The sequence below is a fragment of the Sciurus carolinensis genome, chromosome 13 (genome assembly GCF_902686445.1).
Source record: "Sciurus carolinensis chromosome 13, mSciCar1.2, whole genome shotgun sequence".
Classification (NCBI taxonomy): domain Eukaryota; kingdom Metazoa; phylum Chordata; class Mammalia; order Rodentia; family Sciuridae; genus Sciurus; species Sciurus carolinensis.
Window position 1 is genome coordinate 73,124,141 of NC_062225.1, and position 23,081 is coordinate 73,147,221.

Sequence of the window (23,081 nt, forward strand, 5' to 3'; positions counted from 1 at the left end):
GCCCAAATCTTGGGGGGGAGGTCAGAGAGAACTGCTTTCAGTCAAGTCTCTAGGGATCCCATTGCCTCCCCCTCCCCCAAATTCCAGAATTCCAAAGTCCCGTAACCACCACGCTACCCTCGAACCTCTCCCCAGGTCAGTGGGCTCACGAGTCCGCGTCGGGCATCAAGGAAGTACTCAATTGAGGTTCATTTCAGTTTTGCCCCCCCCAAATAATCTCAGGTTGGGGAAGGGCGCGGTGGTGGCGAGGTCGCCTCCAGACCCCAGAATGGGGGAGTAGGCAGCGAAACGAGATACGCATCTGGGACGCAAAAGTTCTTTATTGAAGCCCTCCCCTGGCGCGTGGCGCGGCTGTGCGTGGCGGCGGTGGCCTCTACGCAGATACTCCAGGACGCTGGCACCATGTTCCGTGCGCGCGGGCTCTCGATCAGGGATCGGGTCAGTGCAGCCCTGTGCCAGGCAAAGGAAGCTCGATGGGCGGGTGTCCCACAGGACAATGGTAGCCCCGAAGCTCGGCTCACTCACTGCCTTTCCCCAGTCAACGGGTTTCTTGCAAACCCAACCTGGTCTAGAGCTCCAGAAAGGATGGTGGGAAAGAGGTTTATTTTATGCGCGCTAGGGGGCGCTCCTTTGTAGCTCTGGGATTGGGTGGCACTTGAAAGGAGTAGGGGGCTGCAGGCAAGCCCTGCTGTGGGTGGGAAGGCAATCACCCGAGAAGGAAACGTGAGAGTGCCAGACAGGCCGCGCTCCACGCCCACCACTCTCACCTTCTGACCCGTCCGGCCGCTCTTCCTCTGGTCCTGCATTGCCCTCCTCGCCGTCCAACGCCACCTCCTCATCCTCTTCCTCCCCGGCGGCGCCTGGGCCGAAAGCAAGCCAGTTGAAGTGGAGTCCTCGCTATGCTGGAGGTCATATTCACTTCACCCTGTACGGAGGTTCCGGACGTGCAGTCCCTCCTTCCCTCCCTGGCTCTCTCACCCGGCTGGAAGTCGATGGTCCTCAGCATTTCGGCCACGTGCTCCACGCTCACAGAAAATTGCTCCATGCTTTCGTAGCCTGGTTCCGGCCGTCCCGCTAGCTCCACTTTCGACATTGCCCCGACCCTGCGGTGGCCACAGCTGCTCAGCGGGCAAACCCCGGGTGCCCTCAGCCCCTCCCAGAGCCAGAGAAATTCGGCGGCCACTTCCTTTCCCTTCCCGCGGGGCCTACTTACTTGTTTATCAGCTCCTTGGCCTGCTGCAGGGAAGAAAAAAGAGGGGGAGAGTAAGGCTGGGCCAGCCCGGCAAAGCCCAGTGTCTGATTCTTACCACAGTCCTGCGCGGTAGGTGGGAATGCATATCACAAGTCGTTTAGGAGAAAGCGACCGCAGAGGGAGTGATTTGGCCAGGCTCATGGGGGCAAATAGGTACAAGAGATAAGACCTGAACTTGGGTCTCCACGTGCCAATGTCCCCCTGACTCCAGTCATTATGCCGGCTGCCGCCCTCCCCCGGTGCCAACCTGCAAGTAGAGCGCCATCTGCGGCTCCTCCATGGACTGGATGGCGGACTCCACCAGCTTAGAGGAGGCCTCCAGGTGATCTCCATACTGACGGATGAGGCCGCGAACCCGCTGCAGCTTCTCCTCCTGCTCCCGGGCCAGGGCTTGCAGCAGCTCGCCCTTACGCTCCTCCAGCACCGCGCACAGGGTCTCGAACCTCTGGTTTAACAACTGCTTCTGCCTGCGGCTGTTGTCCTGAAAGACCCGGAGCAAGGGGGAGGGCGTGGCTGAGACTTATAGCTGGGAGAGCAGGATATTCATACTGCTCCCACTTAACTCAAAGAGAGCCAATAATTAAAGTGACCTGACCGTGGTTCTACCTGAGTTAGGGGCACAGCCAGAATTCAACCCAAATCTTTTAGAGAACATGATCTCTCAAAGTAACTTCTCTGGGTGCTATCTATATCCCTGGCCTTGGTTTTGATTGGCATTATTCCATTTAATTCACAAAAGATTCAATGAGATAGCCACTATGCCATTATCATCATCACTGTTTTATGCAATTAAAAACCTAAGCACAGATTAGTTAAGTAACTGGGCCAAAGTCACAGAGCTAGTGAGCAGCAGAACTGGGATTCAACCCAACAGCCTAAGCACACTCCACCACTTCCAGGAGCCCAAAATCTTTCTTGCCAATTTGACCAGAGATCAGAGAGGAGAAGCTGTCTTTGGAGCTTGGAATCTCCAGGCCAGCCAGTCTCCGTCCCCTCTTCCCTCCCAGCCCAGGCTCACCTCAATGGTCTGGCACACCTCCTCCATCTGCGTGATCACTGCTTGTACACGGTCATTGCCTGCCACCAGCATTGCGATGCCATCACTGAGTTCACTCTACCACACACAAGAGTCAGCTCTTAGGAGTTGGAGGACCTGTCCTGCAGTTGTATCCCTGTATCCCCAGCCATGCTGCCTACAAGACTGAACTTTCTAAACCGAAGATCTAGGAGACTTAAAACTATTTAGGAAGTATGGAAACATTCTGTGAGTTCTGGAAAGAGGTAAAGAGAAGCAGCATCCCACCACCAAATGAAAAAGGAATAAACATTGTCCTAATACCACCATGTGCCAGGCACTGGCTTAGTGCTTTATCAGTAGATTTATGTCTTCCATCAGTTCTGAAAAATTATGTGATATCCATTCAGATAATATTGCCTCTTCTTTATTCTCTCATTCTGGGAGTCTGATAAGACTTATGCTTCTTGTCCTCAACCTTCTCACCTCCCAGTGCTTCGTTATACATATTTTTTCAGTCCTCTTGTCATATTCATTAATTCTTTCTCTAGAGAAATTTCATTTAATTTATCCATTGAATGTTTTAATTCAGTAGTTATAATTTCATTTCTAAAAGCTCTATTTGGTGCTTTGTCCAATATGCATGGTCACTTTTGATATTCTATTATTGCTTCTTAAAAATATTCCATATTTTAAAAAGCTTTATTCATAATGACTTTCTATTATTTAATAATTTCAACATCTGAATTCCTCAAGGGTCTAAACTGTAATTTTTGTTTCTGTTGACTTCACTTATAGAGTACATTCCTCAGTGTATCTTGTGAACTAATATTTTGTTTATCTTAATCAACAAAACCTAAGGGCTAAATTGAGGCTATTTTCCTCCTGGCAGAATTTGCATTTGTTTCTGTCAAAGGCCAGGTGGTGCAGCTGATGGTGTTAGCTCCAGGATTTCAGTTTAACCTGGGGTCTTGGGGATCTTAGAGGCAGCTCTCCCACCTGTTAGGGATTTGAAGGCATGGCCTCTTCTATCAGGCTCAGGGACACTGCCAGCATCAGCCCTCTGGGAAATGGTATCTTGTCTTTGCTGGCTGCCAAGGGCTCTGTTTTCATCTGGCTCTCCCCTCCTCACCCTGCCCTACCCCACTTGGAGATTCCTTTCACTTCCTTTGTGCCAACCAATCTACTTTTAAAATTATACTTCGTGCAGAAATTAGTTGTGTCGGGAGGGGACCTTGAGCATATCTAGTCCACCACAATTAAATCTGTTTTCATCTAATGTTATGCTTATAACAACCTCAGAAGTAGGTATTTCCACTTTCTGTTTTATAATTAAGGAAAGTGAGGACCGGAGAGGTCAAGTAACTTACTTAGGGTCAAGCACTGAATCAAGCATAGAACTGTGCTGGTAACCCTGATCTGCTATACTGCACAAGCAAGTGGAGTAAAAAGGCCAACCCTGTCCTAAGCCCCCACTCCCACTCCCTTCTCCACTTGATACCTTCTGGCGTTTGTAAATGGTGGGCAGTGGGGCCACCTCACAGTCCTTGTGAGCACCAAAGACCTTGCAGAGAGAGCAGGTGGGCACTTCACAGCTCAAGCAGTAGATATTGATCTTCTCCTCCTCGTGTTCCTCACACATGAGGTGCTGCTCAGCCTTGGAGTGCAGTGGCCTAGAGGGGAGCAGGCAGGATAGCAGTGAGGGCCAGGGACCAGGGAGGTGAACCCAAAGTGTTGAGCCTCCACTCAACTGCCACTACCTCCTTGCTGCTCATGCTGTGGGGGGTTTCCACGGTGCTCTCAATTTCAGGAAGAGATGGGGCTAAGAGGTAGAAAAGCCCTGGATCCAAGACAAGTCTCTATTCCAGGCGGCAAGGCTGTCCCACAGCACTGGAAGTCATGGAGGGCTGGCAAGGTCAAGGGCCTTGCTGGTGAACTCCCAGCCCCATCCAGAGAGGAGAGGGTGAAGGAGATGCACTACCAGGGAATCAGAGTCCGCCATCCCTGTGTGATCTGGGTCAAGTCCCTCCCTGCTGTGGATCTAGTCCTCTCATCTCTAAACTGAAGAGGCAGTTAATTGTTTCCTTCCCTCCCTTCTGGCCCTGATGGGTTCCTTGGCAGAGTCCCTGGCCCTGACCTTGTGAGAGGCAAGAGGCAAGAGTCCCTGACAGCTTACCGGGAGGACTCCTGCTTATAAATGTCTATAATGTTCTCCACTAGCAGGTTTCGCTGCAGGCCATACACACCATGTCGGTCCAGGACCACTTCATGCCTGCAAGATGGACACCGGAAACGGCCTCCTGAAGACACAGCAGTGGAGCCCCGGGATTGCCATAGAGGGTTTGAGGCCTGTGGGGATAGGTGGCACAAGAGAACAGGAACAGTGAGGGTGCTGGAACTTGGAGGAGGCAGGAAGAAAGGTCCTGGGGGCTGCGGAGTAGGACAGTGGTGATGGGGAGGCATAAGCTCTTTTCTATGGCTGGTCCTTCCCTGGGAGCGGCTCAGGGAAAGGTGGCTCAGGAGCTGATTTCTGGCCTTTGTCTCATTACTCAGCAAGCTCCTTGAGCATCCCTCCAGCTTTGGCCAAGGCCTAGTGAGGATGAGGTCTCTCCAGAGGGACTCAGTTTGAAGCTTTGGCAGGAAGGCTGAGTGGTGCAGCCAGTGTCCACATCTGGGGAGATCCTTGCCGTCTTAGGCAGGGGCGCACACAGTGCAAGTGCTGAACAATGAGGCAGAGAAACTAGAATTAACCAGGTCATTCTGGAAAATCGCTTCGGGCACTGGGAGTCAGGAGTCCTGGGTTCTTGTGTTGCCCCTGGCACTTTTTTTTTAAACTCTGTAAATTTGTCAAGCATTCAACCTGTGTAGTTAAAGACTAAATTGGATTATTCATTTTACATCAGATATTGAGTATGCCAAGTAGTTGCTTGGTTCCAGGTTAAATATATGAACAAAACGCACCCCTAGCAGGGTGAGGTGGAGCACACCTGTAATCTCAGTGACTCAGGAGGCTGATGTGGGAGGGTGGCAAGTTGGAGCAATTTAGCAAGAACCTCAGCAGTTTAGCGAGACCCTATCTCAAAATAAAAAATCAAAGGGACTAGGGATGGTAAAGTGCCCATGGGTTTAATCCCCAGTACCAAAAAAAGCATAAAATAATAATACTAATAATACTACTACTAATAATAATAGTAAAAAATAAATAAAGCACCCCTACCCTGAGAACAAGCAAACAGCTTACATCCAGGGCAAGGGGCATGGTTATAGAGAAAGTTGGCTTACCAGAGAACTTACAACCCCTTCCCAGAGAACTGCTCCATCCCATCCTAAAAGGGAGCGCCCTGCAATGCCCCACAAGAGATGACTAGCTCAGAGCTGAGGAGCTCGTCGCCTCACGAGGGACCAATCAAGGGTTCTCTCCAGGAACTTGGAATTAAGACCTAGGGGCTGAAATGGCTATACTGTGTGCTGCTTTGGACTTGTGGGTGAGCTGAGTGTACATTGTGGCCAACCCAGAAAGTGTGACATTCAGAAACTATGAACAGAGTAGACTGGTCTAAAGGAAGGAAAAAAGAATCAATTTGTGGAGAGAAGTAGAGATGAAAGACTGGCAGAGATTGTATATTGTTCCCCCATAGTCACCTCTTCTTCAATTAGAGCCCCTGAGTTTTAGCAAGTGATATGAAGTCCACATATCCAAGCCTCCCTTCCAGCTGGATGGGACAGGTGACTGTCCTAGGAGGTAAATAGAAATGTTTGGTGCAATTTTTAGGAAATATCTTTAATGGAAGGGATGTATTCTACTTCTACCCTTCTTTTCTGCTAACTAGAATGAAGATGGGATGGGTCAAGTTGGAGTAGCTGTCTGGAGCCATGAGATAGTAGACACAGGGTGAGATTGACAACAAAATCAAGGAGCTAGTCTCTGATGAGGCAGTCCTGGGCTGTCCACCATACTTTTCCTTCTTCAAGACACTGTTATTTCTTTTCTTTTTTTCTTACTGTGGTCCTGAGAATCAAATCCAGGGTGCTCTACCATTGAACCACACCCCAGTCTTTTTATTTATTTATTTATGTTTGTATTTTGAGACAGGGTCTTGCTAAGTTGCCCAGGCTGGCCTCCAACTTGCAATCTTCCTACCTCCTGGATAACTGGGATTCCAGGCATGTACCAGTGCGCCCAACTTTCTTTTTTGTTTGTTTGTTTGTTTGTTTTTTGGTGCTGGGGATTGAATCCAGAGTCTTGTACATGCTACGCAAATGCTCTACCACTAAGTACACACCACAGCACTTCAAGTTGACCTGCTGGAAGACCAAACACTCCTAGAGAGAAATGGAGACAAGAATGACCTTTGATTTTGCATATTTAGATGTATTTCCTACAAATGTGTTCCATGAAATTCTCTAAATCCTTACACACCACCTGGAAGACCAGTTTCGAAGGACCCTTCGATGTTTGCCACAGTGCCCCATCACACACAAGGTGTACCCAGGTCAAGAGTCTTGTTTGCTCCTTTGGTAGCAAGGTTCATGGGCAGGAAATATAGTCCCACTATGAAGTGGGCAGCTTAGCTTGGGGACAGTAACTGACATGTACTGTGCATACTGCATTTTTCTTAAATTTATTGAGAGTCACAAGAAATTAACACTTTGGCCCATCATAAACCTGGTATTCGATATTATTCAAGGCTGGGTTTATGCATCTGTCCTCCTCAGTAACTAGGATTATATGACTATTGTTGGGCTTAATTTAGGGAATGTGTTAAAAAGTATGACAGACATTTGTCTGCTTAATACAATTACCTATCAATATTTAGAATCCCAGTGGGTAAGGAAGTGTTGAAAGAACTATAAGACTGCAAGCTCCTGGAAAGATCTTACTTATATTTGATTTGCAGGTGAGATATAGAGGTGCTCAGTCAGTGTTGGAAGGGAGGAAAGGGGACCTCTATCTAGCTCAGAGCAAAGACAAACTCTGGGGTGTCCTCTCTTCTGCACCTCCATTCCTCCCTGTAGCCTTCCTCTCCCTGGGACACAGGTGTGGGAGGCTCATTACTTAACATTCTATCATTGTTTTGAGGATCTGTATGTGCCAAGCACAGTGCCATGGGTTTTCAAGACATTACTGAATTTCATCCTGCAGAGCTTCTTGTAAAGAAGGTGGAGAAGATACACATTCACCTCTGCAAGAAATGTAATGACAGTGACTAACAACTACTGAGGACTACTTCATGTCAGGTTTGCTGCTGGTGTTAACTCATGTAATCCTCATATCAACTTTCTGAAGCAGGTGTCACTACTAGTCCCATTTCAAAGATGAGAAAACTGTGGTCCAGAGAAGTTAGATAAATTGCACATTTATTAGCTAAAGGTGGCAGAGGTGACCTTTGAACTCAGCACTCTGACTCTAAAGTCAGTATACACACACACACACACACACACACATATGCACACATATATACATGTATGCATAAATGTATATATAGGGTTATGATGAATCAAATAGCTGACCTTCACGGAGGAAAGAAACTACAGGCTGAAAATCAACTATGCGACTGTGGATTGAAGTTATTTAAGCATACTTATTTAAGTCATATAAACAAAAGGTGACCCATCAAATCAAAACCCTGGGTACCATGGAGCATGTAAGGGAGGGGGTTTCAACCAGAACGACCTGCTAGTCTGTGAGAAGGAGAGGAAATGGCAAAAATCGCAGGGGAGACCTCTTCCCAGAGATCTGTATGTGCCTCCGTGGGAGACCATTCACTGGATTCCCTGTGCAAAATATTCTGAGACAACATAGCCAAAGTGAGACCTCGACTACCTATTAATTCAGGTCATATCCTCTATTCACCACAGAAGTCAAATGACTAAACAGAGATTGCAAACTGATGACAACATCCGACCAGCCAGCCAGCTTGCATTTAAAACAGCAAAAGAAAGCCAAGGTAAACACTGCGGGTGAGTCAAGAATTCACCTCGGGGTGCAGATAAAACAATCCCTATTCAAAGAGGAGTGATAAGCAGGAGGGGTCCGGGAGATGCAAACCAAGATAGCTCCAGAAGAAAAGGAAAGCATGGCAAGCAAAGAACACAGCACTCCCTTCAGAAGAGGGAATCCCCAGGAGCTATACAATTTCAACCTAAAGTTTATAAAGAAATGAAGAAAACTCAGTCTTTTTGATTGAAGAAGAAATGTAAGTGATTGCAGCTGGAGAACAAAAGAGAGCTAACAGAATGAGGGAGAGGAATCAAACAACATTTAAAAACTTGTTTTGTAATTTTAGATGGATGGAATGCCTTCATTTGTTTATTTTTATGTGGTGCTGAGGATCAAACCCCGTGCCTCACACAGGCTAGGCAAGGGCTCTGTTACACGGAGCTACAGTCACAGCCTTCAAGCAACATTTTTCACAGAGAACCCTCCCACATCTAGCCCAGTAGAATGGATGATGCTGTTAAAAGTCATATCGATTATAGCAGAAATTAAGAGATAAAAGTAATCAGGACTCCAGCCTACAGCATGGACCAGCCTAGAATATATTATGCTAAGTGAACATATTATGCTAAGTGACACAAAAGGACAACTGTTGTGGAATTTCTCTTATATGATGAATAATCACGTTCATAGAGACAGAAAGGGGGAAGGTGGTGGCCAGGAGCCGAGGGAAGAAAGGGGATTGGGAAATGGAGGGGTTTTTTGGTTTCATTTTGTTTTTTGGTACCAGGATTGAACCCAGGGGTGCTTTACTACTGAGCCACATCCACAGCCCTTTTTTATATTTTATTTAGAGACAGGGTCTCACTGAGTTGTTCAGGGCCTTGCTGAGCTGCTGAGGTTGGCTTTGAACTCCCTATCCTCCTGCCTCAGCCTCCTGAGAGTCCTAGGGATTATAGGCCTACAGCTTGGTGACTGTCTAGAAAGTTATTGTTTAGTTGATACAGAACTTCAGTTTGAGAAGATGAAACAGTTCTGGAGATGAATTCACCCTGTGAATGTTCTTAATGCTGCTAAACTATACATTTAAAAATGGTCAGGACCATCTGGGCGCAGTGGGGCCTCATATCGTCGCTATGCAGAGTAGACGTGCCTCTACTCATCGCTACTTGGGAGGCCGATGTGGGAGGATGCCTGTGCCAGGAGTTCCAGGTCAGCCTGGGCAGCATAGTGAGACACTGTCTCTTAAAAGAAAAAAAAATTAAGATGGTAAATGTCATGTTTGCATTTTACCACAAAATTTAAAAAGAAAAAAAAAAAGAAGAAAAAAAAGAGAAAGTAATTGTTTTTGTTTGTTTGTTTGTTAAAAACATTCCTTTCAACTCCCTACAGTCAGGACTGACTTCAAAGATTGTCCTGGGCTGGGAAGTACTCCATCCCTTCGTCCTCCACCACCTACCAGAGAAATTTCTGTAGCAGCTCATCCCATTGGTCAATCACCACCTTTCTCTTGGGACCCAGAAGGCTAAGAGGCATCAATACTCACTCAAGCAGTCTACCCTTAAGTCCTTTGTCTGAAGGGCCTGTCTCCCAGGAGAGAGGAAGCAGGCCAGGAGAGGGGCTGCACCTCCCCTGCAGGAGCTGCTCCGTGATCAAGATGCAACCATCTAGCACTTTGCATGTTACCTTCCATCCCCAGGTCTGCTGGTCCCCTCCCAGTTCTGAAGCCCAGTTCCTCCTGCCATCTGCCACCTCTGGCCTGGCTGGCCCTCCTCTTAACCTCCGGGGCAGCCTTCGTCTCCATGTTAGCTTCAGGCAAGTTTGCACCTGCCCAACCCCCAACCCCACTTCCTTTGCTAGACTCTGACTAATGTATACAGTGTCCTTTGGTACTGGAGCTAAATTTAACTGGTAATAGAATATTTGGATTTTTTAATGGATTGTATTGTTGAAATAGAGGAAAAGTAAATGTTTGGGCTTTAAAAGTAAGTCTTTAAAAATAGAACTTGTAGTAAATCATAGTACAGGTGGCACACAACTTTGGCAAAAATACAGAAGGTGAAATAAAAATGACATTGGGACATTTATGCTTCCCCTTTCCTGATCGGACCCTTATCAAAATTTCTCTGACTCAGGTCCCAAAGTTTTTGCAAATGTTGAGTAGCTATTTTGAGAAAATCATCTGTATTGGATATGTGGATAAAATAGTTACCCCTTCTTGGTAACATCTCTCTATTTTAACAGAGGGCTTTTAGTGCAGCATGATATGGGAGAAGCATCTTATCTGAAGACCTGGTTGTGGGGTTGACATTTTGGACCTTGTGTAAGTCCCTTCTCTCTGGGTTCCAATGTCCTCAGATATGAAGAGTATCCTTAGTATTAGATCCTTTCAAGGGCTGATGTTTTCTGGACCATGGAGCCTTAAGTGAAAGAATTATGGCAAGCATTTCAAATACCCTGAGCAGCAGATGTGTGCACCTGCACGTGAGATGAGACAAGGAAGTTGGTCATTGCTGAACAGCTTTCTCTTCTCACACAGTGAGGCCACTACCTCCCTCTGAATCCTGTGAGCCAGGATCTTTCCTGCGAGTCCCCCACCCACAGTGTCCCAGGAGCGCCCTCTTCCTCTCAGTGGTAAGCAGTTCCTAAAATAACTGATTACAGTAGCTTCACTCCTCATCCTCATTCGAATTTACCCTTTAGTGTTTACATAGTATGATTTACTAAGTTTAACTATCAAATTGAAACATATTTTTTTGGTTCTGGGAATTGAACTGAGAGTCTTGTGCATGCTAAGTCTTGGGCACTCTACCATTGAGCTATACCCCAGTCTAAGAAATATTTTGATTTATTTATTTCGTGGTCCTGGGAATTGAACTCAGGAACTCACACATGCTAGGTAAGTGCTCTACCACTGAGCTACACCCCCAGCCCAAGAAATATTTCTAAAGTGCTTATTCAGGACACAAAACCATGAACTACAGGGAACACAAAGATGATCTAGTAATTCCACTTTGGAATCTATCCCAAGGAAACAATCCAAATTACAAAGATTTGTGCATAACAATTTCTGCAAAAAGATGTTCACCAGAACACTGGAAACAACAGGATAAGATGGAAAGTACCTATGCATAGATAGAAGGTTTAATAATGGTCACCTATTCAAGGAAATTGCCTTCTGCTGTCAAAAAGAATGAGATGGGTGTGTGTGCACTGTCACAGGGAAATATCAGCAAGTTGTTAAGTGAAAAAGCAATTTTAGAACATTACACTTGATATGCATCCTTTTTTGTAATACAATTACTATAAAGAAGAAATTTGTGGGATATACCCCAATCTATTGATAGTATTTGTTCCTCAGGAAGGAGGATTGTGGGAGATTTGTATATTCTATAATTCATATTATCTATGAGGTTTGAATGTTACATAACATAAATTTATTATTATTTTTAATCAGAATAAACAATAAAATTGCTTTTTCATGTTGAAAACCATCTGGATCTTTAATGATAAAGGAAAATGTAAATGAGTAACAATGTAATATTCAACTATCTTTAGTAGAGTTCTTAAAAACATAGGAGATATTCAAATTATGAATTTAAAATATAAAAAAATCAGGACTCGGGAGGCTGAGGCAGGAGGATCATAAGATCTAGGTCAACCTCAGAAACTTAGTGAGGGCCTAGCAACATAGTGAGACCCTGTCTCAAAATAAAAAATAAAAAGTGCTGGGGATATATCTCAGTTGTTAAGTGCCCCTGGGTTCAATCCCTGGTTCCCAATAATAAAAATAAAATTTAAAAAATTAAAAATCAAGATACAAATCTATATATACAGTATAAATTTACATGTGATTTACATTTTTCTTCTTGGTATTCATTGGCATTTTCCAAATTTCTCTGTATAGGCTACAAATTAGTGCATAAAACAAAAATTAAATAGTTTTGCAATATCTGTTACTGAGTGGTAGAGTTGTGGGTCTCATCCTTCTCCCTTTTTAAAAATTTTTTATGATTTCCAAATTTTCAACAAGGATTTTGGGGTTGCAGGGGCAGGGAGACCTTTAATTTAAAAAATGCAACGCTCAGATATGAACGGAATACAAGGGGGCGCTAGAGTGCCATAATAAAGACTAGTCACCCAGGGGACACAACTAGCAAGGACAGTAGTACGAAGTGGGGGATGTTTAAGAAGATGCTACTTGCAAGGGACTTGAAATCAGGTTAGACAGCAGGAGATGGTAGGTTGGAAAGAGTATCAGGAGACAGGACTATAGAAGTTCAGGTTGCCAACAGGGGAATCATTGGGGGAAGCTGGGAAGGTAGGTCTTTATCATGGAAATCTTTGAATCCAAGGGTGAGAATGTGAACTTGATTTTGTAGGCTGGGTTTCTAAATTGGGAGTGAAAAAGAAGTAAATACTAATTGAAGAGAGGTAATGTGGATAGATGGGAGGGAGAGAGGCGAAAGGCAAGATTCAGCTAGGAAGCAAGTGCCATGGTCAATGTCAGCCACAGAGCCTGCCCTTAGGTGGAGGCAGCACTGGAGATGGGATCAGTAGGACTGGTCGGTCACTTGGATGTGGGGTGTTGGGGAGAGAAGGGAGTCAAAAACGACTCTGGAGTTGCAAACCAGGGTACTTGGGAAGACACTGATGGCCCCAGCACAGGAGTACTTAATTTGGGGGCCACAGGCCCCCAAAGATCCATAGAGTTCAAGGAGTCTATGAACATGGATGGGAAAAGAATTACATCTTTATTTTCACTAACCTCTAGCAGAAATGGAGCATTTCCCTCAGTGATGAATGCAGGCACAAAACAGTTTTAGCACCTGTGACTGTCACCTACAGAAATTGAAGTTGTTTTCATATCATGTTACAGTTGTTGCTGAAATCTCAAAAAAAAAAAAAAAAAACAGTTTACACTTACACTACTTCTAAGTTATAGTAGTTATTAGGCCACTGCTAAATCTCATTATTTAATGTGTTTATCAAGAAGCACATATATCAGTCTATCAAACATGCTTTAAACAATTTGGCATTTCCCACTCCTCCTCTTCCTCCTCCTCCCTTTTTTTTTTTTTTTTTTTTTTTTTCCTTTTGTATTAGGGATTGAACCCGGGGTACTTGTACTTTACCAGTGAACCACATTCCCAGTCCTTTTTATTTTTATTTTTTTATCTTGAAATAGGGTCTTGCTAAGTTGCTTAGGGCTGTGCTAATTTGCACAGGCTGGCCTTGAACTTGGCAATTCTCCTGCCTCAGCCTCCCGAGTTGCTGGGGTTATAGGCATGTGCCACTGCACCTGGTTTCAGACCTCCTTCTTTATTATCCTTTCCAGGATTCTTTTTGGACTTTAAAAAAAATTAAATTTTTTTTTTGGTACTAGGGATTGAATTCATGGCACTGAGTCACATCCCCAGTCCTTTTTCTTTTTTCTTTCTTTTCTTTATTCATTTTGAGACAGGTTCTCACTAAATTGCTTGGGGCCTTGCTAAGTTGCTGAGGCTGGTCTCAGACTTGTGATCCTCCTGATTCAGCCTCCTGAGTAGCTGAAATTACAGGGGTGTGCCAGCACTAGACACCTAATAGTTCACTTTACCCCATTAAATGTTAACACAACAGATCAACTTTTTATATACTATACTTGTATTTGTGCTTTATATATAACAAGCGTAAGATTTTTTGCCCCCTTACCAGCAATATCACCCCTGTTGAGGGTGCATCTGCCTTCTAATGCAATTGGTTTACCAAATAAACAAATGTATTATATATATATTCATTTTAAAACTTTGGTCTTGGAAAGGAATCATAGGTTTCATAGACTGACACATGTCCCATGGCAAGAAAAAGAAATTACTCTCTGCTCTGACTATAAATCCTTATGTTTTCTCATCATGAATAGGAATTTTCGGCTCTAGGGTAGTGATGACAATCTCCTTAATACATCTTTATAGTTGACAGTCTCTACTGGACTGAAGATCTCTCTGCCAACTAATATCCAGTTAGCAAAATCTTATATTCTGCTTCTGTTTGTCTTCCTATTTCAAGACTAAAAAATAACTGATAGGCTCTATTGTATGCATAAATGTCTGGTTCTTTCCTTATATGTTACCTTTATACAAGGGAGTCAGCCCCAGGAATTAAAATTTCATGTGCCAGCAATGTGATGCTGAGAGGAAATTCTATCACTCTAGGAAAAAGAACTCAACACCAGAATTTATGTCCCTACCCTGTCTCTTTGTGTGACTATACCCTGCTTCCTGTGTTCTTTCCCTGATCCATTCTATCTAATTCAAATGGAATACTGTCTGTGAAGGTACACTATAAATTATAAATCACTGTATAAACACAAAGGAAATAGTAAAAATTCTAATCCAGATCTTAACAATAAATGAACGCACAGAACCACAGGGCATGAAATAACTGTTCATTCTTCACTGCCAAGGATAAAATGGAATGGAACAGGACTGGGGGTGTAGCCCAGTAGCACAGCATGCGCTTAGCATGCATGAGGCCTTGGGTTTAATCCCCAGTACCCACCTCCAAAAAAAAAAAAAAAAAAAAAAAAGAAGGAAAGAAAGAAATGGATTTAATTCTAGCTCTGTTCAGACTTTAGTGTGGCATCCATGCCATTAGCAGTCTCCAATAGACTGCATGGTGCCTTCTGCTGTAGTCACTGTGTGATGTTCCATAACCTCAGATAGTAGTGTTCCATCCAGGAAGAACTCTATAAATGCAGCTACTCTGGCAAATCCATACTTATCTCAGAACGTTTTCCCTCTTTTCTACCTGTCCAGGGAGAGGCTGATGTAGGACACAGGCCCAGCATGTAAGCCTAACCTGATGGCCTGCCAGTGAGGAATGGTGGATCAGTCAGGCTCTGTGAGCCAGACCCTCAGAACACACTGGAGAAATGACAGGACCCTGGTGGGCAGAGACCAGACATTTGGAGAAAAGTTGCAAAGTCTTGGAAGAATACAGGTTTCTGTAGAAGCTGAGCTGTAGGTTTAACAGGGATTTTGAGAAGAGGGCTAGCCAGGGCTGACAGAGTCTAGGGAAGAGCCCCCACCCTTCAGGGGGTGATAAACTGAGCCCTACTACCAACAGGACCACTGACAAGCAGAAGAGGAGGCCAAGTGAGGACACTGGTTACAGAAAAGAAAATCCTTAAAAAATGATCATATTTCTTAAATTTCCGAAACCAGATTGGTAGAATTACAAGGAATGTTAAAATCAGTTTTAAATACCCTCTTAATCTAAAAATGTGTAAACAGGCTTGAAGAGGTGAAATTACCTCTTTTTTCTTTTTTGTTCTGGGCACTGAACTCACTCTACTAGTGAGCTCTTTTTATTCTGAGACAGGGTCTCACTAAATTGCCCAGGCTGGCCTTGAACTTGCAATCCTCCTGCTTCAGTTTCCCATGTAGCTGGGATTACAGGTGTGTGCCACCATGCCCAGATAACCTCTTGCTTTGTATCACATGGCAAGTTACCAAAGAAACTGGTGACAGGGGTACTAAACCTCAGTACAGGTTTTTGTTATGAAATCAAGCTTCTTCCCTACTGAAGTCAAACCAAGAGCCCTGCTAGTGGGTTGACTTGACTCACAAAACTTCAGTGAACTAATTTCTCATGGAGACCTGCCCAAGGTAGGGTTAAGAAGTCCTGGTGCCCTGGGCAGCAGTTGCTGCTGGGATTTCCACTGGAGACCTCTATGTGGTGACATGGGGTCCAGGCAATTAACGGGCATAGGGTGGAGTGAAGCAACCCTTCGCCGGAGAAGGTCTCTCTGTTACTGCTCCTCTCCATCAGTCCCTCTGCAGCAGGACCTCCTCCAGAAAAGCTGCAACCTTCTTACAAGACCTGCTGAGCTACAACAGGTTGCAGCTCGAACAAGTAAGTGCCCACAGTACAGTGGGGGCAGACACAAAAATAAACTGAAGACTTGCTTTAAAGTAGTTCAGACGCGAATAGAGTTTACAAATACAGAAACACATGGGAAGATGTTTGTGTCAAATTCCCACACTAACAGCTTCGCTCTAGTCAAAATTCTTGGTAGCTGAGTGGGTGCAAGTGCAGAGAAAGAGGGAGGGAGAAATTAGAGAGGGTTAATGTCATATTTTACTGTTTTCTGTTTCAGTTCAGAGAGAAAGAGAGATGTGTTACAGCTCTAAAGAGAAGTAGTCAATTATAATGGCAACTATGTGAAAATATGTGTGGGGATAAGGACTTGAAAGTAATATGCAAACAATGAAAATGACTCGGTTGGGTGAAGGGAGACTATGGCTGATTTTCTCCCAAATCCTTAATCCTGTTCAACATTTTCAACTACATGTTTTAACTTTTCAGATTTTGCTTCTTAGCTGTCTAGTTAACCTGATATTTAAAAAAAATTTTTTTTTTGTAGATGGACACAATACCTTTATATTATTTATCTTTTATATGTGGTGCCAAGGATCAAAACCAGGGCCTCGCATGTGCTAGGCAAGTGCTCTACCACTGAGCCACAACCCCAGTCCTAGTTAACCTGATCTTATAAGTCAAATTCCCCCTAAATTTCTGTTTGTTGTCCATCACAGCAGTTGTTTGTTATTTTTATTTTTTAGTTGTAGATGGACACAATAACCTTATTTGATTTTTTTTTTTTTTTTTTTTTTTTTTTGTGGTGCTGAGGATCAAACCCAGTGCCTCACATGTGCTAGGCAAGCACTCTACAACATTGGCTTTCGCGGCAGATTTTAGCACAGCAAAACTGAAAACCATCTACAGGTTCCAGGGGATGGATTAGATAGACTGTGGTCCAGTCATCGCAATGGAACACTATACGGCTATTCAAGAGGAAAGCAGAGCTGAATGTGTGGGTGTGGAATGAGCACCAGAGGGAGTAAGTGAACAAGGCCATTAGTCTAGTGTAAGTATGTTTATATATGCAAACACGAACCTAAGTGTGAACATTTCCTGGAAGGATTCCCAAGAAAGTTAGTAATGGTTGCTTCTATCTGGTGAAGGGAATGAGGGTCTGAGGTAAGTAGCAGATTCATTTTTCATGATATCTACTCCTATGGTGCTTAGAAGAAATGTGCATATGAAAGTTTAAATATGGTGTACTGGTGTCACTTTCGTAACTGTTAACTTTCTAGGCAATGTTCTAAAGATTTTCTTCCTAAGTGGTTTGAAGATAGAGGAACTCAAAGTCCTATTCTTGTCGCCATACTTAGAAAACAATCTGATTATGCATGGAGTTGTCAAAATGTGGAGGCAATGTGTGAAAAAACTAAATATGCTCATCTTTCAGACAGAGATCTGAGTTCTGCTGGGATGCATATACATAGTTGCAGTTGGGTAACTGGGTCAGCCTCCCCCAAGTCCTCCCAAATAAAGCAGTAAGGCAGGCAGATGTTCTTTGTTGTCTGTGGAGGGTCCAGGGGTGCTCTGCACTTCCAATGCTGCACACCACTCCAGACCCATAGAACCATTCCAGAGTCCTGGGAATCATGTTCCTTCCCAAAGAGTCAGCACAGTTTTTGTTTGCTTGTTGGTTGGTTGGTTTTTTGAGTCGCTGTCTTTTTTTTTTTTTTTTTTTTTTTAATTCCAGAGCACTTGACCACTGAACCACATCCCCAGCCTTTTTTATATTTTATTTAACCACAGGGTCTCCCTGAGTTGCTTAGGGCCTTGGTAAATTGCTGAGGCTGGCTTTGAACTTGTGATCCTCCTACCTCAGCCTCCCAAGTGGCTGGGATTACAGGCAGGCACCACCCACCCAGCTTGAGCCGCTGTTTTGCTGTATTATCCAGGTTGGCCTCAAACTCCTGGCTCAAACAATTCTCCCATCTCAGCCTCCCAAGTAGCTGGGACTATAGATGTAAATCACTGTGTCCTGATATTGCACAGGGTTTGACCTGGATCATCTCCGGGTCTCTCTAGGGCCAGATCATAAAGCTTCTTGGAACCCGAACAGTGCTCCTGGATACAGAGGATTGCCTCTAACAAGGGGGAGATACTTCAACTTCTTCTAGTCTCTGTACACAGGAGCTATTCATGGGTCTCTCTGCCAGATGACACGGTGTGACTTGTATTTTAACATCCTGGCCAGTTTTTTAGAGGTCGTTACCTTAACTTTCCAAACTTCTCTTTGATTCATATATTTCAGGTTCTAATGAGAGGATGTTTCATTATAAATTCATGAGAAAGTGTGGCAAAATCTTTCTGCAATTCCCTTCCCAGCATCTTAGCCAGGCACTGGAGTTAGACCAAAGGAGATACCAAGTGGTGGGCAAGACTTGAAGCCTAGGGTAAGTGGACATAGCATCCATTCTAGGCCCCAGAGAGGGAAAGGCATGGCTCTGTCACCAAATGATGCCACATTTGGACACTTAGAATAAAAGGAGATGGGGCAGGGCAGGAGAGGCCTCAGGGTGCTGAAGGTGCCGGCAGAGAAGGCAACGGTAGGCAATGACCTGATTTAGTTCATTCTTTTCCCCAGCATGCTGGCCCAAGGAGCCTTAAAGATAAGTATTTTCTTGGTTAAGTTAAAAATAACTTGGGGTAAGCTGGGCACAGTGGCACATGCCTATAATCCCAACAACTTGGGAGGCTGAGGCAGGAGGATTGCAAGTTTGAAAGCAGCTCAGAAACTCAGAGAGGCTCTAAGCAACTTAGTGAGAACCTATCTCAAAAACAAAACAAAACAAAAAAGATAAATAAAAAGGGCTGGGGTGTGGCTCAGTGGTTAAGTACCCCTGAGTTCCATCACTGGTACCAAAAAAAAAAAAAAAAAAAAAAAAAAAAAGAAGTCATTTGTGGTTAGGAACATAGCTCAATGATAGAACATGTGCTTGGCATGCTCAAGGCCCTCAGTTCAACTCTCAGCATCAAAAAAAATAAAAGCAAAAGAAAAGAAATCACTTGTGTTTGTCACATTGCCTCATAATTTCTAATACTATTGACAAATATGTCTTGATGTTCTTATCACTGACATGCATGCTAAGCCAGATGGCTCTGATCCAAAGATTTTATTTCATTTGCAGTTTTGGGTGTACACATGCCCCCACCCCCCACTCACAGAAACGTTACCCGTTACTCTTCCCAACCTCTGATCTGTAGCCTACTTAAACCCACCATTTATAAACCATTCTGGTATATGCTGCTTTTATTTTTGAAATCAGTACCAAAATGATATCTGTGACTTTGCTCAGCTATGCTCTATGACCACAGAGCAACCAAAACTGGCTGCACTTCTAGAGAATTTCTTCTCTGCCTCTGTCTGCGTGCCTCAATAGCTTTTAGCTGGTAGGCCTCTTTACAGAACAGTCTGGAAGACTCACAGGTATGAGCTGAAATTGGGGAGAAATCCCAGTATCCTGCCCATTAGGTCAAACTTTGTCTCCCAAAACTGATGCCTTGGGCTTTACAAGTAGTTCTGCTGTCATTATGAGCTTCATCACAGGATTTATCATTATTACTTTAAATGTTTCAGCATTTCATTGATTTCTTCTCTGGATTTTCCACAAGGATCTCAAAACCTGAAACCCCAAACCAAATGCAGAGTTTAGTGTAGCTCCTACAGAGCCGGTGTGAGACCACCTCCTCCCAGTTTCTGCTGGGTCCTCTGTCCCCTGTGGATGCCAGCCTTCTAGCTGCTATGGCACAGGCTACACTTGCCAGCCTACAGGGCAACTGCTGACTCATGCTTACTTTGGGATACTAGGACCCCAGCTCTTGTGCTCCTCAGTCACTGTGGCCCCATCTGCCTCCCAGAGCACTCTGCCCAGCACCCTCCCAGGTTCCCCACCACCCGCTCTGAGCCCACCTGGAAGACATCATTGGCGCACTTGCGACACAGGTTATGCTGGCAGGGCAGGATCACCACGGGCTTGGAGAACATCTCCAGGCAGATGGGGCAGATGAGCTGCTTCTCCAGGCTGTCCATGCTGTGCGCATCCCCGAGCAGAGGCTTGAAGCCCACGGTGAAGTTCATCCCCTCAGTGCTCTTGCTGGCCCTGGCTGTGGCCCTGGTCCTGGCCTTCTCTCACTGCCTCTGGACCTTTACTTGTTCACGTTAGACCGTCTGTGGATTCTGAGGTTCCCTCTGTCGCTCCCTCTAGAAATAGCACTGCTCTATCTCCTGTCCCTTCCTCTAAAACTTGTCCTGTCCTGGCTGTCTCCAGACACGTCTATTCTTTGCTTGATATCCTTGCCAGGCACATGTACCTTTATCCCTCCCTCCCTGGGTGATTCTCCTTTTGTTCCCCACACCACTCTTGTTCACTCTAGGCAGCACTGTTTGTCCCTTGCTCCCCAGAGAGGAGATTAATATTATAGTGGGGGTGGGGAGACAAGGGGCATCTGTGTGACATTCCAACTCCCAATTTAGCTCATGTAAGGCGAGCCACAGCTGTCACCAAATAAATGACCCTGACTCACTCAGGAATGGGTGACTTCTTGGAACAACAACGGGGGCAAGTGTCACTACTGATAGTGAAAGGTGGGCCAGAAAGGGTGTGGGTCTCTCACTGGCTCTCACTCTGAAGGCTCCTGTGAGCCCTGAACCCCCGTGCTCTGGAATAGCCCCTTGCAATCAGTGACAGTCTCTAAATCAGCTTATGGGAGAGGCACCACACATGGCTCAGGGAGGGAGGAAAGATCTGGCTAGACCTACAGCAATTGTCTTCTCTTCCTCGGGCTTAGCCAGTGACCCTGGCCCACCTCTGCAAGACTGTGTGATTCAGAAGAGGGGACCAAAGACTAGAGAGTCAGTCCCTTGTCCCAAACTTCTGGCCCGTGCTTCTTCTTGCCCAATCCCTTTTGATGTCACCCTAGGAAAGCAGCTGGAGAGGTTAGAGGTGGCTGTTGCACCAGGTCTGGACCTGCCGTATGAGCATGCCCCTGGAGAAGTGTGATTTTGGTCCACAAACACATCACTAAGGCCACTTCAAGGACTTTAAGTTTGCTTGGAAACTGGGAGAAGTTGAGCTGGGAATAAAGATCTGAATGCCAGGCACCTATTTTGGGCACCAGGGAATCAGTCTCTGGGGAAATCTTAGAGCTCTGACAAAGTCACAGTCACCAGGTTCTGGGAAGCTTTGTCCCCAATGCCACAGTTGTCCTGGACTCTACTCCCCATGCCAGGCTCATCCCAGGCTCATTACCAATCTTGTCTTTTTCTACTCTTGGCCATTTTCTCTATTCCAGGCACAATTTGTCTTTTTCCGGGCCCAACACATGCACTGGGCTTGCACAAAAGCTCTTTTATTTATTGATATTCCCTTACTGATATTCCCCAGTAAGGGAGAGAAGACAAATTTGAGGAGTCCCTAGCCCCTGGCCCTGCATGGATGAGAAATAAATGGTGTCAAGAGGATGCCAAACAGGCAACACAAGGAGGCAAGAGTGGGGAAGGTACAATGGTAAAGCATAATCTTTCCCCATCATGTTTAGGCCCTGCTTTAAGAACAAAATGTATAGGATGCACAAGATGTGGTGAAGGACAGAGGCAGACAGGCACTGATGTGGGGACTGCAGTCAACCCCATGAACTAAGGCTAACAATGGCTGCTGTGCCGGTCAGTAATGTCAGGGAGAATCCAAGATGGGATGGCTACCCCTAAGTCTCAAATGCACCCATGTGTTTCCCAAGTTGACTTTTGGTGGCAGAGATGAGACTGCAACAACCCACAGCTTGGGCACCAGCCTCAGAGAAATGTATTGGCTTAGAAATGAGGCTGATTGATGCTAAGAGTTCTCAGTACCCAGAGTTGCAACAAAGGAGGATTAACTGGTGCAGCAGCTTCAGGGACAGGACCCACCATACTCTGTTATCAGAATCTTGGTGGAGATGCTGCAAGTGGCTCGGGGTCCTGCCACACATTGGCTTAAATGCCAAGGCAGGCACCAGAAAAATAATCTTCAGGAAGAGTCTGCCATCACAGCCTGAGACCTCATACAGGTAGGGATGGGAGGGCTGCTCTCTCACAGATTAAAAATAGAACTGGGGCTCAAATGAAGAGTAGTTGAGAGACTCCGTAGGGCCAGAGTTAGTGGTACCCATACCCTTACTGGGACAGACATTATTAATGCTTTTGATGCAGAGGTTCTGATAAGAAGAGGAGTCAAATTGGGGTCAACATCAGGGCAGGGCTACTTGCTCCTCTCTTCAATGTCCAGTTGCCTGGGCAGCAGAGGGCACCCTCAACTGGGCCAGCACCTAATGGCAGAAGAAGTTGGCACCTTATTAATCACAAAGAAAAATCATCCAGGATTTAAAGCAAACCCTCTCTATGTAAGGATATAAACACCTGGAGCCTATGCTATAAAGATATAAACTTTCCACTAAGAACTCATCTTAAGTTAGCTCATATACTTCTATTCTTTATTGCTGCTTTCCAGTATACACACCTCAGTCTTCTTCATATTTTATTAATTGTCACTATCTTCATCATCTGAAGAGTTATTTCTTGCTCCTATGATGGAATTATACATATATTTATATACGTAAACATTTAGCAACAATTTTTTAATATACAGATGAGAAAATCATTACCTTGCAGTTACTTATTAGCATCACAAGGTGGCACTGGTATAAACTTCAGCCAACCCACCATTTTAAATTTTTAACAATTTGGGGTAGGAATAATCTCAGACATATCATTTTCATTTTCATTCTTTCTTTTTTCAGTGCTGAGGATGGAACCCCAGGGTCTTGTACACGAGCTACATCCTCAGTCCATCTTTCCTTTGAGTAGATACAATAAACTGCATCCTTGAACCTGTTCTCAGCTATTGTTCTCCCACCTCCTTCCTTAGCTCAGAAGAGGCCAACAATACATTTAAGCTGTCAGTTTGTGGCATGAGGTCCTCAGAAAAACATCAACTGCC

General features: G+C 44.8%; 1 protein-coding gene across 1 annotated transcript; it reads right to left on the reverse strand.

The window, feature by feature from the left end:
* Nucleotides 1-132: 132 nt before the first annotated feature.
* Trim54 (tripartite motif containing 54) lies at nt 133-20,480 on the reverse strand. The gene is made up of 9 exons (XM_047522038.1): nt 20,018-20,480; nt 4,444-4,616; nt 3,769-3,940; nt 2,271-2,366; nt 1,500-1,733; nt 1,214-1,236; nt 979-1,103; nt 768-860; nt 133-450 (listed from the first exon to the last, which is right to left on the reverse strand). The coding sequence occupies exons 1-9, from the start codon at nt 20,183-20,185 to the stop codon at nt 440-442; spliced, it is 1,095 nt and encodes a 364-aa protein (XP_047377994.1). The 5' UTR covers nt 20,186-20,480; the 3' UTR covers nt 133-439.
* Between the last annotated feature and the right edge of the window lie 2,601 nt (nt 20,481-23,081).